The sequence below is a fragment of the Podarcis bocagei genome (assembly GCF_964188305.1).
Source record: "Podarcis bocagei genome assembly, chromosome: 4".
In the NCBI taxonomy this organism is placed as follows: domain Eukaryota; kingdom Metazoa; phylum Chordata; class Lepidosauria; order Squamata; family Lacertidae; genus Podarcis; species Podarcis bocagei.
Window position 1 is genome coordinate 31,466,392 of NC_138128.1, and position 16,336 is coordinate 31,482,727.

General features: G+C 43.1%; 1 protein-coding gene across 13 annotated transcripts in view; it reads left to right on the forward strand.

The window, feature by feature from the left end:
• DOCK10 (dedicator of cytokinesis 10) overlaps positions 1 to 16,336 on the forward strand; it is a 214,440-nt gene that overhangs the window by 110,828 nt on the left and 87,276 nt on the right. For 8 of the 13 annotated variants that reach the window (XM_081192475.1, XM_081192479.1, XM_081192467.1 and 5 more), the window contains exons 2-4: positions 3,146 to 3,265; positions 7,858 to 7,947; positions 13,302 to 13,384. In XM_081192475.1, coding sequence (XP_081048601.1) covers positions 3,146 to 3,265; positions 7,858 to 7,947; positions 13,302 to 13,384 — 293 coding nt within the window. The remainder of the gene's footprint in view (positions 1 to 3,145; positions 3,266 to 7,857; positions 7,948 to 13,301; positions 13,385 to 16,336) is intronic. The other 5 variants (XM_081192469.1, XM_081192476.1, XM_081192468.1 and 2 more) reach the window with 1 other exon arrangement.

Sequence of the window (16,336 nt, forward strand, 5' to 3'; positions counted from 1 at the left end):
AGAAATGTGAACCTCATAAACATGGAGTAACTTCAGTAAAACCAGTTTCTCTTTGCTGCATAAGCTAATACAATGACCATCCAAAATCAAGATTTCTGTACAGTTTGCACTTTCCCTGCTTGGCTTTCTACCCCGTTGCTTTCAAGTTTGTAATATAATACTGGCAACTTTTCTTTACTAATGCTCTTTGAGACAGCAACATCACACCCAGAACACCCGCAGTAACCTTGATCTTAGAACTTCTTAGATGTCAGCTAAAACGCTAGGGACCATTCTAGTGTAACTGAATTGGTAGGATTTCACTATCTCCTTTATCAGATATTTGAATACTGTATTTTGAATAAGGCTTGCGTAGTCACCTCGCATTACCTCTGTAAACTTCAGATAAATATTTGAAGTGCTTCAAAAGTCTTCTCTGGGTGTTTTTTGTTGCTCAAAGAATTTAGGTGCCTGAATATCACTGTGCTCAGTCCTATAAAAACAAACTGTAGAGTGGATGTTTTGCTTGCTCAATAGACTTCTGTTTGTACAGTGAATCTTCCCCCTCCTGCTGCAGCTCCCAGCCCCCATGCACCCCCCAAATCTGCTCCAGGGGTTGGGGTGGAAGAGAGGATGGGGAAGCTCTGTTAACACAAATGCAGTTTCAGTTGCAGGCAAGTGGGATCATCTTTAAGGATGGTCCTGGTTGCCGGTAGACCCCCAGGACGGTTCCTCCCCCCCCCAGCATGGTCGGAGTAATGCCGTCATGCCAGGGTGGCACTAAGATCACCCTGGCTTCTTGGCCAATCACTTTTGTGTGGGGTGATCATGGGGGGATATAAAATGGCAGCGTGACGCGTGTCAAGCACCTGCTTCGCACTGCCAAACACCCACCCACCCTTTATTTTAGATGTCCTCTGGCCTTGCTTTGGACTTTGGTTGGTTGCCTATCTTGGGATGGGGGGCAGGGAGGAATTTTTCCATTTGGCAGATTGGCATTGGCCACTTGGTTTTCGCCTACCTCTTAGCAATCGTCACAACTTTGTAAGGTTTGGCGGTTAGGTATTGGCTCATTGATTTGTGGGGGGAGGGGAGGTCAGCCACGGGTATTCCATTAAAGGAATCCAGGGCCTGGATTCTGTCCGAAGTCCGCTTGAGGGGCTAGGGCCATGCCAGGCCTCTGGGGACATGGAGGAGAGCTACAGGCGGGTTCCCCCGATGTAGCTTCCTCTTTGGGTGGTTTACCCTTACTGACTTCCTGCAAAGGGAGCAGGAGTCCGATATAGTCCTTTGCCAATGCCTAAGCCACACATTTCTGTAATCAATAAAGTTGTGGCCTAAAATTTTGTCCAATAACCTTAAACCTAATTTCTGTGTCAGTGTGAATTTTATTCCAACGAGGGGCTGCTTTGGGGGGCTTGCCACGCAATTGTTTTTTTTAGATGAGACAAATACTTCACCCAGTGATTTCTGTGTGGTAGATCTGCATATATTATGGTTTGTCAAATATTTTCCCCGACTGTGGTTCCACATTGACTCATCACCTAGAGGACCACACATTTTGGCTGGCCTAGGTAGCTAAGCCAAGCTGTACAGTGGTGCCTCGCAAGACGAAATTAATCCGTTCCGCGAGTCTCTTCGTCTTGCGGTTTTTTCGTCTTGCGAAGCACGGCTATTAGCGGCTTAGCGGCTATTAACGGCTTAGCGGCTTTAAGAAAAAGGAAACAAACTCGCAAGAACTCGCAAGACGTTTCGTCTTGCGAAGCAAGCCCATAGGGAAATTCGTCTTGCGGAACGACTCAAAAAACGGAAAACTCTTTCGTCTAGCGAGTTTTTCGTCTTGCGAGGCATTCGTCTTGCGGGGCACCACTGTATGGTTACCAGGCCCCCATGCCTTTCCTTCAGTCCAACTGTGTTCAGAACCAAGGCCTTAGTTGCTGACCTATTTGTGTGCCCCTTCAACAGGTCATAACAATCCCTTGTTCTCCTTTTCACATCCAAAAGTTTGCAACCAAACAGTCAAGCCCAAGCTGGAGAGGGTGTGGGGATCTTCTGCATTCATGTGCCCAGCCATCCCTAGTGCAACATAGCAATGGGCATGATCACCACCACCCAGCTGACATGAACAGCAAAATCCTAGCTATGTATACTCAAAAGTAAACTCTGCCAAATTCAATGGGTTTTCCTTCCAGGTGAAGGAGAGTTAGTACTGTAGCCATAATCTTACATTTCAAACTCATTTGCCTACTTAGTGGGCTCTCCAGCTGGTGTGGGTGTGGCACATGAATTATTATTATTATTTATTTAATTTGTATACTGCCCTTTATCCTTAGATCTCAGAGCAGTTCACAACATAAAAATACAAGATAGAAAAGACAAAATACATAATAAAAACAAGAATAACCCCTCCCCTACACACATTTTATTATTACATGAAGATTTACCTTTTATTTGACTGCTTCTCCTGAGCACTTTTTTTTAAAAGGCCAATATTGCACTTCAGCAATAACAATGCTTTCACGATGGCTTATGAAGATATAGTCCAGCTTCTGACTGGCAATGGAATGGGGCTGACTGAAAAATACTTTATCCTGACAAAGAGATCAGGATAAATGCCAAGTTAAATAGAGCAATAGTACTTTTTATTTCTATTTCTAGTAAGCCACATGAATTTAAAATGTGTCCAAGCATAAAGAGTAATGTGGCGGGGGGGGGGGGGGAGGAAATAAGTGTGCAGCTCAGGGAAACATTTGAAATTACAACAGGCTGTTCTACAGCAAATTTACTGAGAATATTGCCCATGATCTGTGATAAGGCATTACGTATGTATTTTTTTATTTTAAAGGACAAGTTCCTGAGCTAAATATGTTGATGATGTGTGCAGGATGTGTAGGATGATTTGATATTATTTCCACATGCTATAATTATCCACCACCCCTCCTTGAGCAAGCTAACTATCAGGGATTAATCAGGCTAATAATGAACATTTTGACCAGCCGATGATGTTTTTGTCTCGGTGTGTGCTTTTTCTCAGCACATCTTGCTGTGCATGAAAGCAGCAGATCTCATATTGCGTATATATTGTTTATATATTAGAAACTGAGGCTCCGGAGAAGATGTCAGCTGAGCTTAATGTTGTTCTTGTGTCTTGCTTCTGTTTCATCAGCAGGAGAAACCCAAACTTCTAGAGCCTTTGGATTATGAAACTGTCATTGGGGAAATTGAGAAGACTGTTGAAAACGACGGTCTCAAAGAACTCATCTTGTTCCCAGATGACGATTTTTCGGTAAGCGACAAATGAAGCCAGAGCTCACCCAACACCATTTCCCCTCTAGAGCTCCTGGCTAAGCTGGACCAGTTCTTATTGCAGAAGAGAGCAATGTAGCTCTACATCAGAAAACTTTTAAACCCAATGAGATATATACCGTACATGGATATTAGGGCATGTCCATAGTTCTGCATGTCCTGTTTCTAGAAAGCATAGGGCTGAGTGTTTTTCCACTTGACTTGTGCTTTCTAGGCATGGGTCCAGGCAGTTTCCCCCTTCTCCAGCTCCTTTCCTAGCAAAAACCTGTTCTTTAGCTTTAAAGCTAAATGTAGTTGCCAAATGCACATCTCTCACAGCAACTTCCCTGGTAAGTTGGGTGTTGCCGCTTGAACACTTTCACACATCAATGTCCAAGACTCTCCCCCAGGGCTTCCCCGAGGGAAGGGGATAGTGAGGGGCGTAGCTCATTGGGATCGCCTCTGGAAGAGTAATTTTAACCCACCAGACTTCCCTGCTGGTTAGACCCTCCAGGAGCCTTGGCCCACATCACTGTCAAACAATCCTCAGCCTTCCAGCCAGCTTTGGCGCATTTGCCAGGATGATCTCTGTCCACCTCCACAGCTTCAAAGTTGGATGGAAGACCAGTAGCTCATCATGGTCACGAGAGGAAAGTGCCACACACACAGTGGCAAGCCTGGCTGAGCACTGGGTATAACCGCTCTTCCTATGGCGTGGTGTTTATCCACCCAGATTACATTTTGCCTGTACTTATTGCCATAGCCCAGTAATCCATAGAACTTAATGAGAAATAATTCTTCTCCTTCTGCTCCACCACATCCAGGAATGACCAAAGTTTCAGCTCGGTTCACTAGTTTTCATTTTTGTAGCATAATGACTTACAGATCTGGAAATGGAAGCATTTAAATTCAGGACAAACTAGAAGATTATTTGTTCCCGCAGTACTTAGCCTAGGAAAATAAAACATCTCATAAGCTAACTGATTCACTGCCTACTGAAAGGTATTGCGCTTGAGAGGTTAGTGTTGGAAAACTTTAGCACCAGTGTTAAAGTTGTGGGTTCTTTCCCACTACTGTGATACCAAATGTGAAAGAAGGGGATTCTTTTCCCAAAGCCTTGCTAGAAGGGTACAGGGTCCAACAATCTCAACACTTCTCTTAGAATGAACTGTCAGCTTTTTGAGATGGATCCTCTCTCTCTGGCAGGTTTGCTTCAATTTCCCCTCAAGTAAATTTTGGGATATATATATATGTATACATATACATACACATACATACATACACACACACACACACACACACCTCCCCCACCTAACCAGGTAATCAAAAGCCTGTGGAGGGAAAGAGCATTTCCATCTGTGGTAGGTCAATCCAGTTCAAGGTCAAGATCCCATCCCATGCAGTTCATTCAAGCCATTTTGCAAATTAGTTCATTAAATATTTTGATTTGGGTGCTGAAATGTTATCACGAATGATATAGGCTTTTGCTTCTTTCTGTACCAGAAGGCATTGAAAGTGGTGCATTTTAATAATAGCAGGCAATGAGTTTCAGCCACCTCATCTTTTGATCAAGAGATCCGAGCGTGAGATGTATCTCTCTAGGGAGGCTCAGCCAGTTTCCAGTTGAGGTGCAATCTTACTTTGCCATGGTAAACCTCTCTAACTCATGAGAATTTCTGTTTATCCTCTATGCTTAGCAAAGGTAGTAATTCTGAATCACAAAAAATAGAGATGGCATGCTATTAGACTGCAAAGTTTCATTGTATCCCATTTCTCATTGGAGAGGGGACCTGGCAAGAGGGCCAATGTCCCTGAGATGGGCATGCAGCAGAGCTTCTCAGAGAGCATTGACTAGGTTGCTCAGCAACTGCTCTCAGGGGGCTACATCCCCTGGTCATGCTGTGAGTATTGGGCTGCTCCGCCAAATGAAGATCTGTGCAGATTTGTTTCTTTCTCTAGAGCTGTGTTTTCATTTTTACAACCTTTGGTGAGAGAATGTTTCCATTTAAAAATGTGAGCTGTTACAACCCCAAACCATTTGCTGCCCTTGTCAGATGCTAAAATCAACTCATTTCAGACTAATACAAACTGCAGCAGTTTAGAAACAAAATTACTCTACTGAACAGGAAGCAATTTTGTGGCAGAGTTTGAAGCTAGTGGTCGGAGCACGCCTAATTCTCAGAAGGGAAGTTCATTGCAACTTGAAGAACAATACTGAGAGGAGCACAGGATTCCTCATACCCCAGTTCTTTCTAAATTTTGTGTCTTGAATTCCTTTTAAGTTCATTTGTTCATTTAGGAGAATGTGGTGCATATTAGAACAATGGCTTTTAATCCACAAACTGCCCATGCATTTCAAACATGAATTTTAGTGGGTTATTTGAGCAAAACAGCTGAATAATTTCTGTCTCCAACCTGATAAATGGAGCCACAACATTTGTTTATACAATTTTCACAGCAATGTGGCCAACTTGCCAGATGTTTGGCACCTGGCCCCCTTGTCTCTCTGGTGGTTACTACTTCCTCCTCCCATCCACATTCACATTCATGCCACATCCGCATGGCATGAAATATACAAGACTGAACTTCAGAGAGGAACTGGGGATTTAAGGCAACTTCTCCCGGAATCTTCCCATCTCCCACAATGTGCAAGCCCAAACTTGCTCCAAAGAATCTTTGCAGTTGGTTCCTGACTACAGTCAATCTTCAAAGAGAGTGACTTTCGTTTAAGCCTTATAATAATAATAATAATTTATTATTTGTACCCCGCTCATCTGGCTGGGTTTCCCCAGCCACTCTGGGCAGCTTCCACAAAGACCAAAAATAAACTAAGATGTCACACATTAAAAACTTCCCTGAACAGGGCTGCCTTAAGATGTCTTCTGAATGTCAGGTAGTTGTTTATCTCTTTGATGGGAAGGCGTTCCACAGGGCGGGCGCCACTACCGAGAAGGCCCTCTGCCTGGTTCCCTGTAGTTTTGCTTCTCGCAATGAGGGAACCGCTAGAAGGCCCTCGGTGCTGGACCTCAGCGTCCGGGCAGAACGATGGGAGTGGAGACGCTCCTTCAGGTATACTGGGCCGAGGCCATTTAGGGCTTTAAAGGTCAACACCAACACTTTGAATTGTGCTCGGAACCGTACTGAGAGCCAATGTAGGTCTTTCAAGACTGGTGTTATGTGGTCTCAGCGGCCACCCCCAGTCACCAGTCTAGCTGCTGCATTCTGGATTAGTTGTAGTTTCCGGGTCACCTTCAAAGGTAGCCCCACATTGGCGCATTGCAGTAGTCCAAGCGGGAGATAACTAGAGCATGCACCACTCTAGCTAGACAGTCCACAGGCAGGTAGGGTCTCAGCCTGCGTACCAGGTGGAGCTGGTAGACAGCTGCCCTGGATACAGAATTGACCTGTGCCTCCATGGACAGCTGTGAGTCCAAAATGACTCCCAGGTTGCGCACCTGATCCTTCAGGGGCACAGTTACCCCATTCAGGACCAGGGAGGCCTCCACACCAGCCCACCCCCTGTCCCCCAAAAACAGTACTTCTGTCTTGTCAGGATTCAACCTCAATCCATTAGCCACCATCCATCCTCCAACCGCCTCCAGGCACTCACACAGGCACTCACAAGCCTTCTGTTGTTTGAGTTTCCCTTTCTTCAGGGAAAGGGCTAGAGCCATGCTCATAAACCAGGGATGATGGGAGCTGGAGTCCAACAACACACATTGGCCATCCCTGCTCTAAGCTGTGTAGAGCTGTCAGTTTTCCTTCCAGCTTCCTTTAATCAGAGATGGCATTTTTCATCTCCAAGTCCAATGGGTTAAATGCAAAAGCACATCTCTGATCGCTACAGGTACTCCATCACGCTGAATAATATAATAACAATCAATTTCACAACATGATTATGGGGATTACATGATTAATGGGGATTGCAAAGCATTTTGCCTGGTGACATGTTCTGCATAAATCCTAATAATTTATATAGAACACATTACCTTGCAAAATACTTTCCCGTTCCGCTCCTTAATCCCCACAATCATGCTGTGAAATTGTGATGTTTCACAAAATGTTCCCTGTTTATGCCAATAAACAGGTAGTGCTGTGTGAAAGAACATTATTAGATATTGAGATATATGTGAGAAGGAATATATTTAGCAATTTCATTGAAAATTCATTTTCAGCAGGATGCAGAAAGTAGAAATTGCTTTCAGGGGTATCAACATACCTCCGATACAATTCATGTTGAGCTGATGAAGCAAATTGTTCTGTTAACAGTTTCATAGACTTGTAGAGTTGGAAGGGACCATGAGGGTCATCTAAGTCCAACCTCTACAATGCAGATATCTTTTCCCCTATGTGGGGCTCAAACCTACAACCCTGAGATTAAGAGTCTCATGCTCTACTGACTGAGCTATCCACTGGAAAGTCTTATTCTCTAGCTCAAATGCTATGATGTTGGGGAAGCAAAGGACTCCATTGCTGTATCACTTGTCTCAGAACCAGGTTATCCATCTCTATAGAGCAGATCCCTGTTCCACTTCCCTATTAGACTAAAATGAGAATGCTGAAACATTTTGAATCTCTTTTGTTTAATTGCAGATAGCCACAGTTCCCTGGGAAATAAGAACACTGTACTCATCAGTTTCTGAAGATACAGAGCAAAAAGCAGAGCATTTGTTTGTTAAAGAGGTAAATTAACATTTGTTTCATCTCCTTGACCTTACATAGGTACCCTTGTTGCTGTGGATTTTATTTTAATTAAAGATTAAACAATGTTATGGCCTTTCAAGAAGGCATGAACAATAGCATCTTGATGGGATTTAGCCCAATACAGTCTACACTGACTGCCAGAGCCTCTCCAGGATTTCAGACAGGGGACATTCTCATCTCTAGCTGGAGGTATCAGGGGTTGAACTTGAAACCTTCTGAATGGAAAGCAGATGCTCTACCACTGAGCTATGGCTCCTCCACATAGAATCATAGAATCATAGAGTTGGAAGAGACCACAAGGGCCATCGAGTCCAACCCCCTGCCAAGCAGGAAACACCATCAGAGCACTCCTGACATGAATCACTACTCAGTGTGGAGTAGCTGTTGTCCTAACTTAGCAAGTATTCCATTTGGGAAAGTATCCTGTTTCCAGTTGTGATCTTCAGAAAAAGTGAGGCGGGAGTTGAAACATGATACTCAACACAGTAGCAAAGCCAGCACTGGCTTCCTTGCTTTTATTAGAAAAGCAATGACTTCCAGAGCGGAACATGACATATTCTATCTGGAAATTATTGCGAACTGGCAAGTTGTCGCTTAGGCTGAAGCCTTCCATGGAGCCAAAGGCAGTGTGAAAGCAGTGGCACAATGGCAAATGCAGGGAGATGGAATTATGATTTCAATGGGAATTTGGTTAATGGAACAGTCTCAGGATAAGGGCTTTAAACTGTTCCACTTTCCATTTCCAAGTCTATATATAGCAAGTAAACGAAAACCTCAGCACAAAGTATTTAGTAGCACCCAGGCTTTTCTTTCCTCTGCTGAGACCAGTGGCATAGCGTGGGGGGTGCAGAGGGGGCGGCCGCACCAGGCGCAACATCTGGGGGGGCGCTCGCACTCACAGGTTAGGGGGTGCAAATTACTTGCCTTGCCCCGGGTGCTGACAACCCACGCTACGCCACTGGCTGAGACTGAAAGTATTGCTAAGGTTCAGAATAAGGATGTGCTTTGTTACCATCAGCAGTAATAAAGGTCACTCAGAAATGAAGGACAGCCTTCCCCAACCTGATGCATCTCAGATACTTTGGACCAAAACTCTCATCAGCCTAAGACAACATGGCCAATGACTGGCGTGGGGTGGGAGTTTTAATCCTGTAGAAGGCTCTGGGAGGTTATAGAAGGCTCTGGGAAGCTGATGTAAGGATTCCTTTATTCCAGCCCATATAGTTGAGGTACCTGGTGGAATGATTAATAAGATCTTGAAAATATTGTTTCCCCAAATATAACAGAGCCACAAAGTGGTATGCCCTGTTAACAGATGATACCCACAGGACAGACTTCCTGGAATTTAACCTCAGGTTCTGTGGAGACACATTTTCCTATACATTCACTTTTAAAAATCCTGGAAATACAAAATAGTATATAATGGTTTTACATGCAGAATAAATGTTACAGATATTTATTCTGCATGCTAATTATGAACAATATTTAGAATGCTATATGATATAACGTGCATCAACTGGCCGCTTGTCTCTGGTAACCTCTCTCTTAAATCATGGATGTTGGCTCATATTATAGATCTGTTTTGTTTTATTGGTACAATTGCTGCAGGTTTGCCATGGACCTTGGCTAGAATAATATTTGATTTGTTTTCACTTTCACAAACTTTGCTGTGCAGAGGAAGTTCGTGAAATGCCACACCCATCTTGGTGAAATTATATTAATTATTCTTTTGTCTTTTTCCCATGCTTATTACAGGGGTCAAATAGGGCACTGTAACATCCCCTTTCTCTCACATGTTGTCAAGAAAGAGGAACTGAGTCTAACCTGAGTATATTCAAGAAATGTTTCCAGATTTCATTTGTAGGATCTTCTAGATTCCTATTCTTATCCCAGTCTAACCTTCCTGGCTGACACATGCCATAATGGTATCAAGGAAAAACATCATATCATCAGCACATTTTTAAAGACTTGTCATCCAAGTCTGGCATGATCCTACTAAGGAATAATATTTTTTTCCTCGTTTTTAGATGTGGCTCTGCCCAGTTTATAGATGGGTGGTCTGGCAGGAAGTAGCTTGTTGGAACACCATCTGAACTTTGCAGGGGCCCCGTCTAGCATGTGCTCATCTGTGGTACACTGCTGTCCAAAAATGATACAGTTCTTCATATAACTAGCTTTGCAGCTTTAAGCTAGTCTTTTACAGTTATTTGAATGTGCTTTTTGTTCTGTTTACATTAGATGTATTGATCTCTATGAAGAAAAGCAACCCTTTTGTATTAAACTGTAGGTCCAAGAACTGTGGTTATTTGTATGTGTCAACTCCGTATCTATTTACAATTGCTCGAGTGAATATGGCATATTATTGAGAATTAATGCTCTGTTGATCTTCCAATGCATGCATAACTATTGCATTCCCCCCATGTATAATGACTAGTAAGAGAAATGCCAGTGGAAAAGAAGAAAACTGGCCCTTTCTTAAGAATGCAGTTTTTGTCCATGTGCCAGCCACAAAATGAATGAAGTGTGGGATCTTTTCTGATCCTTATCCAACTCACTGAAAGGGCTTTTTCACTGGCTCATATAGTCGTGTGTACACATTGCTGCTAATCAAATATACACTTATCATGGACCAGATGTTTACCAGCTTTCTTTCAGAAACACCTAAACTACGGGGGGGGGGGCAGAGCTAGGAATGTTCTTGTCCACCTGCTAATCTGCACACAAGGGACTGGTCCCCTTATATCCCAGTCCAGCATTTCATGCAGAACTCGCATTAGGTCAAATCTAGACATAAGTTGGTTGTATGTTGTTTCCATTTAAATCAATGAGATTTAATTTAAGTCTTTGGTGCCATCAGGTTTAATTAACTTTGTCCAGATACACAACCCATTGCCTCTAATTTTGTGGGAAAGATATGTTGGGTTGGTTATCTATCTATCTCTATCTATCTATCTATCTATCTATCTATCTATCTATCATCTATCATCTTCAACATCATCATCTATCTATCTATTTATCATATATGCTAGTTAGCAATATAATAATTTATGTCTGCAGGCACATGGGACTGCTACCTTGCAAAAGCTAGGCAGGTCTGAGCTGGTCCGCACCTGGATGGGTGACTTCTTGGGAACAATATGGGATTTGCCTTGGATTCCATGATGGAAGAAAGGCAGGATATGACTGGGAGAAAATAAACAAATGTGCTCCTCATCACACTGAGACTGTTCTTCACAGCTTTTATTTTGATGCTCCTTGCAGCGGTTGTACATTGGAGGTTATTTCTATTAGACTTTTGCAAACAGACAGTCAAAGCTGGGATAGAGTGACTGACCCTGAAATCATTTTGTGCCATTTTGGGGGCAATGGGGTGGATTTGGCAGAGGTGTCCCTCCATTCAGCCCTGCCAGCTTCCACTAGCATCACTCTGCTGGTTTGGGGCTCCCTGTTCCACTTGCCAAACATGTGGATAGGTGGATTCCCACCATTGGCAGCCAATGGGAAGCCCCCAGATTCTAGGCTAGTGCAGCAATTTGTCTGCACACCTTCCACCCACTGGCGGAGGAAGAGGAGTGCAGGGGAGCACACCGCCCCTGGTGGCGCAATCCCAGCAGGGTGCCATTGCAGCTGTGCCCCCCCCCGCCGCTGCCGCCCGTGCTGGGCGCCCCGCCCCCACAGGCAGTGTGCCACACCCCCAGGACGCACGCCACCCCTGCACCCGTCTGCTCTCCACTCCCTGGTGCCGGAGCATGAAGCTCCGCCACTGCTTCCACCATTGCCCTAGCAAAATGCTGGTCTGCACAGCAGGGCTGCTGTTGAAGAGATGGCCTCATTGCTCCATTAAGTTAAGCATTGGATTGCAACCTAACTCAAGGTCATTCTGTACCTGTGGTAGGACTGTTAATCAAATAAACTTGATGTTTCTAGGACTCCTGTCCTGGGCACTTGAATCAGAGTAAAAGCACAGATTTAATTTGAAGAGCAGCATGTGTGGTCCTTTTTATTTTTTATTTCCTAGTTCTCATCTAAGAATTATTTCCACAGCTATGTTGTGGCACAAGCACAGGACAAAGAGCCAAGGCAGCTCAGCTGACACAGCAGTGCATAAATCAACTTGCTACTGGGCACACTTGCAATTTGATTAGACAATGTTGTAGTGCTCTTAAGGCACTGTACAATTATTAAATCCTGCCACAAAGCTTTAACCCTAATTCTCAAGACAGGATTTAATCAAGTCCATTCTCTTTGTTGTTTACTTCTTGATGAAGTTCCTATGAAGTTTTTATTCCTTAGCAAATTTGTCATAATATTAGAATAATATACTGGGAAATGTTTTTTTAGTGTGAAGACAAAACTGTCTGCTGCTGTCAACACAGTTTACAGGTTTAATGTTCCACTCCTCTTGACAGTGAGGGATCCTTCTTGAGGGATATGTGATGAACTATGGGTACACACACAGAGAGAATCACACACATATTGAAAGATACCTCACTGTGCTAACGAATGAGTCCAAGATGAGCAACAAAGCCAAATCATGGTTTGGAAAAAATGAGTTGTGTGGAGGAAAAATAAGTAGTTCTGCTTAAGAAGAAGAAGAAGAAAAGGCAGTTGAGATATAATTAATTGCACAGAGGGTGCAATCATTAACTTGATTGGAGTCTTGCCACTGATTCCACTGGAACAGGGATTGCATGCACCATAAGGAATATTAGGAAAAAACAGGGAGGAGGAAGAATGGAAAAGCTTAGGACTGGTGAGCTTGCAAGGGTAGTGAAATTACATTTGGGGGAATAAACAGCACTCTCCATACAATATTGAAGGAAAGGGCTGCTTTTCAGGAGGGAAAGACCCTAAAAGGCCTGTTGCGTACTTTCCTACAAGGTTCTCTTCACCCATTTACTCACACTTCAGCCCTGCTGATTTCATTGCGTGACATAATCATGGAGGATTACAACGACTGAATGTTTCTTCTCCGAGGCACAGATCTTAGAGATCCTGTGCACAAGGGGTTTCTTACCTACAGCTGTTGTCTCCAAGAGAATAAATCAGCTGTTGGGAGTGTGTGGGAATGGCAAATATGAGTGCCTGGAAGTGGTCTTCCCTCCAACAGCTTATTGGTGCAACAGTGATAATATCACCAAACATTTGGTGGTGCATTTGGGATGCAGGGACCAGTGTGTGTATTAGGTATATTTCTTGGACATGCATAACTTTTTGCACATGTGGGAGTATATCCACAAGGGTGATCTGCATTTTTTCTGTATATGAATTATCAATCCCCACCACCACTAAATCTGCTTGATGAAACTGTTCCTTTCTCAATTTTTTTTTAGGCTTGTAAATATTACAGTTCCCAATGGCACATTGTAAACTACAGATATGAGCAGTACTCAGGAGATTTTAGACAATTACCAAGGTAAGAGACTCTCTATTTTTTTTCCTGCTGCTTTAATGTTATTTTTAATAATTATATGTCAGTGTCTAGGTTTATGCTATGGAACTGCCCCTAGCTTCTGGTAAGTTATGTCCTTGACTTAAAGTGTCTTCAACTCAGGTGTCTTTGGGCAAGTCATACTCCCATGAATTCTTATATAATTGATATTTATTTATCTGGAAACATAATGTGGTTCTTAACCCTTTCAAGTTGTAAGAGCAGTTTGGACATCTAAGCTAATTGCTCTTGGGTGTTAAGATCAGCAGGAAGGGCGCTTTTTAAATTTCTGCCACCCTGAGAAGCTTGCGGGGGAACGTCAGCAGAAACTACAGAACAGCATAGTGGGGAGGAGGGGAATAGTTTTGCCTGACAAGCTGGAATGCTTGCGCTGATGGAATGTTCATTTTAGCACAACAACGCATTGAATTCCACCCTGGTTTACACATGAAACTCAGGGACTAATATCTTGTTGTTGTTGATGATGATGTTGCTAACCCTAAGGTTCCGGGGTGAATTGCAACAATTAAAACACAGCATTAATATTAAAATCAATATTACACAATATTTAAAACTGGACATACATCATCATGAAGGGAGACAATTTTCAATCATTCCTCCCCATCTCTGCATGCCCCTGCCCCCACAAATCAGCTATGAAGGGTCTGGGCCTCTTTGGGGCAGATTTAGGGGGTTGGAAAGGAGGATGAGGAATCCCTGAAAATTGCCTTCCTCCCCATTCTGCTTATTGATGCCTTTGGACAGCAGAGGGTAACCAACTGGATTTCCCCCTCTGATCCTACCAAAAACAAACAAAAAACAAAAAAATCCCAAATCATTCCTGACCACATTAACCGGAAGATAGCTTAAGCCCATAAGGATGTTTGCATGCAATAATCTAGTTAGCTGAAAGGGGGGAAGGAAATGTGCACTATTAGAAGCGGGCATTTCTCCCTGTCCTCTTAAAACACCCTGGGAGTAGATCTAAGTGAAGAACTCACTCATGGCTTCCTGTACTTGTCAAGCCTGTATGACAAAGACACCATTTGATCTGGCCCATAGAGCTGCATGGCAGATTCAGAAGGCCCAGCACTTTGAGGCATAACTTTCTCAGTGCCCTTCTACATCTCTCCTGTCCCCTCCATCTTAATAACAGCTTGGGAGTAAATGGGTTGGCCTTTCACTGGACACCTTGTGTCTCATCCCATCCTGACTTCCATTATATTGTAGAAACTTAGAAGTTTGGTGAGGAGATTGTTTTTGTTTTAAATCAGCTTTTATTTAAGTGCCTTCCTCCCAGCAAGTTATTTTTCACCAGACCCAAAATAGCTCATAGAGCTTTTATTTTTCAATACTAATCAGAACCTTGTCTTTGGATTTTGTACTGAGAACCACATGAATTAGAACCGGCCAGTGATACTACGCTGCCAGCATGACTGAAACCTTGAAGCGCTGCACTGGGAAGATTCAATTGTTTCCTTCCCTCAAGGCATGTTGTGTTAACTGGCTGTTTTGGACACTCACGGAGCACATAGATTGGTGAAGGAGTCAACTGCACTCAAAAGCAATTTTTTTCAATAGCAGGAAATATTTGGCAGGGGGAATACAAAAAAATCTGCACAATAATCACCTGGAGACAAAAAAGCTGACTTTGGGACAGTCTTTTTGTCCTTAAATTGTGAAGTAAGATGACAGGGAAGCATTTAAAATGTGTAATATGCCTCATCCTGTGTATTTAGCAGCTAGTATAGATTTTTCGTGAGCATCTGATTTCTTCTTTAAGAAGATGTAGTCCAGGCACATCCAAAGTCCGTTTTGGGGGCCTAATCTGGCCTGGCAGTCGGTTTAACTGCCCCTGTGGCAGTTTATTCCCTGGGGTAAAATTCTAAAAAATCCCCAGCAACTTCAATCCTAAAAAAAGGTCAAGAACTTTGGTTGGTCCTTTGGTCAGCCCTCAAGGCCCTCCACTTGATCAAATCTGGCCCTCTTTGAAAAAAGTTTGGGCACCACTGATGTAGGCTGTTGTTGAAAAGCAAAAATATACACCATTCTTTGATATAGACCAGATACACAGGCTACTAGTTAGCTAAGTTGTTGGTACAGGAATACAAAGCCCTATGCAACTTGGGACTGAGATATCTAAAAGACTGTGTCACCTATTATTTACCCAGCTGATTGGTGTGTTCTACAGGAGAAAGCTGCTGATACATATAATCTCATCAAGAGATAATAATAATAATAATAATAATAATAATAATAATAATAATAATAATAATAATAATATCTTTATTGTCATTGCCCCCATCGGGGACAACGAAATTACTTGACTGCTCCATAAAAACACTAATTAAACAATACAGTATAATACAGCAAGGGAGATTAGATGACTTTCAAAGTCCGGGCTTCCCATTCAGGGCCGAGATCGCTCTGGAGAAGAAGCTGTTCTTAAGACGGCTCGTTCTTGTCTTCATCGTCCTGTATCTCCGTCCCGACGGCAAGAGCTCGAAGAGACAGTGACCAGGATGCGATGGATCTTTTACTATGTCTAGTGCCTTCCTATGGCACCTTGTGGCACAAATCTGCTCTAAGGTGGAGAGTGGGCAGCCAACAATGCTCTCTGCTGCCTTAACAACCCTGCACAGCCCCATCCTGTCCTGGGTAGTACAGCTTCCGTACCACACACATAAGCCATAAGTGAGCACGCTCTCAATGGCACTGGATTATATATATTATAATTATATATATATCAAGAGATTCAATGTGATATAGGAATTGGGTCTTCAGTGTGGGGGCACCATTGGAACCCCTCCTAGGACCTATGTGATAGACACATCTCAGCACCTTTCAAAGTCCTTCTTTTTCTTTTAAATGGAGATTCTTACCCCACTGTGTCTGAATGGGATCTGAAATTGTTTTTAGTTTTCATGTTGTTGTTTT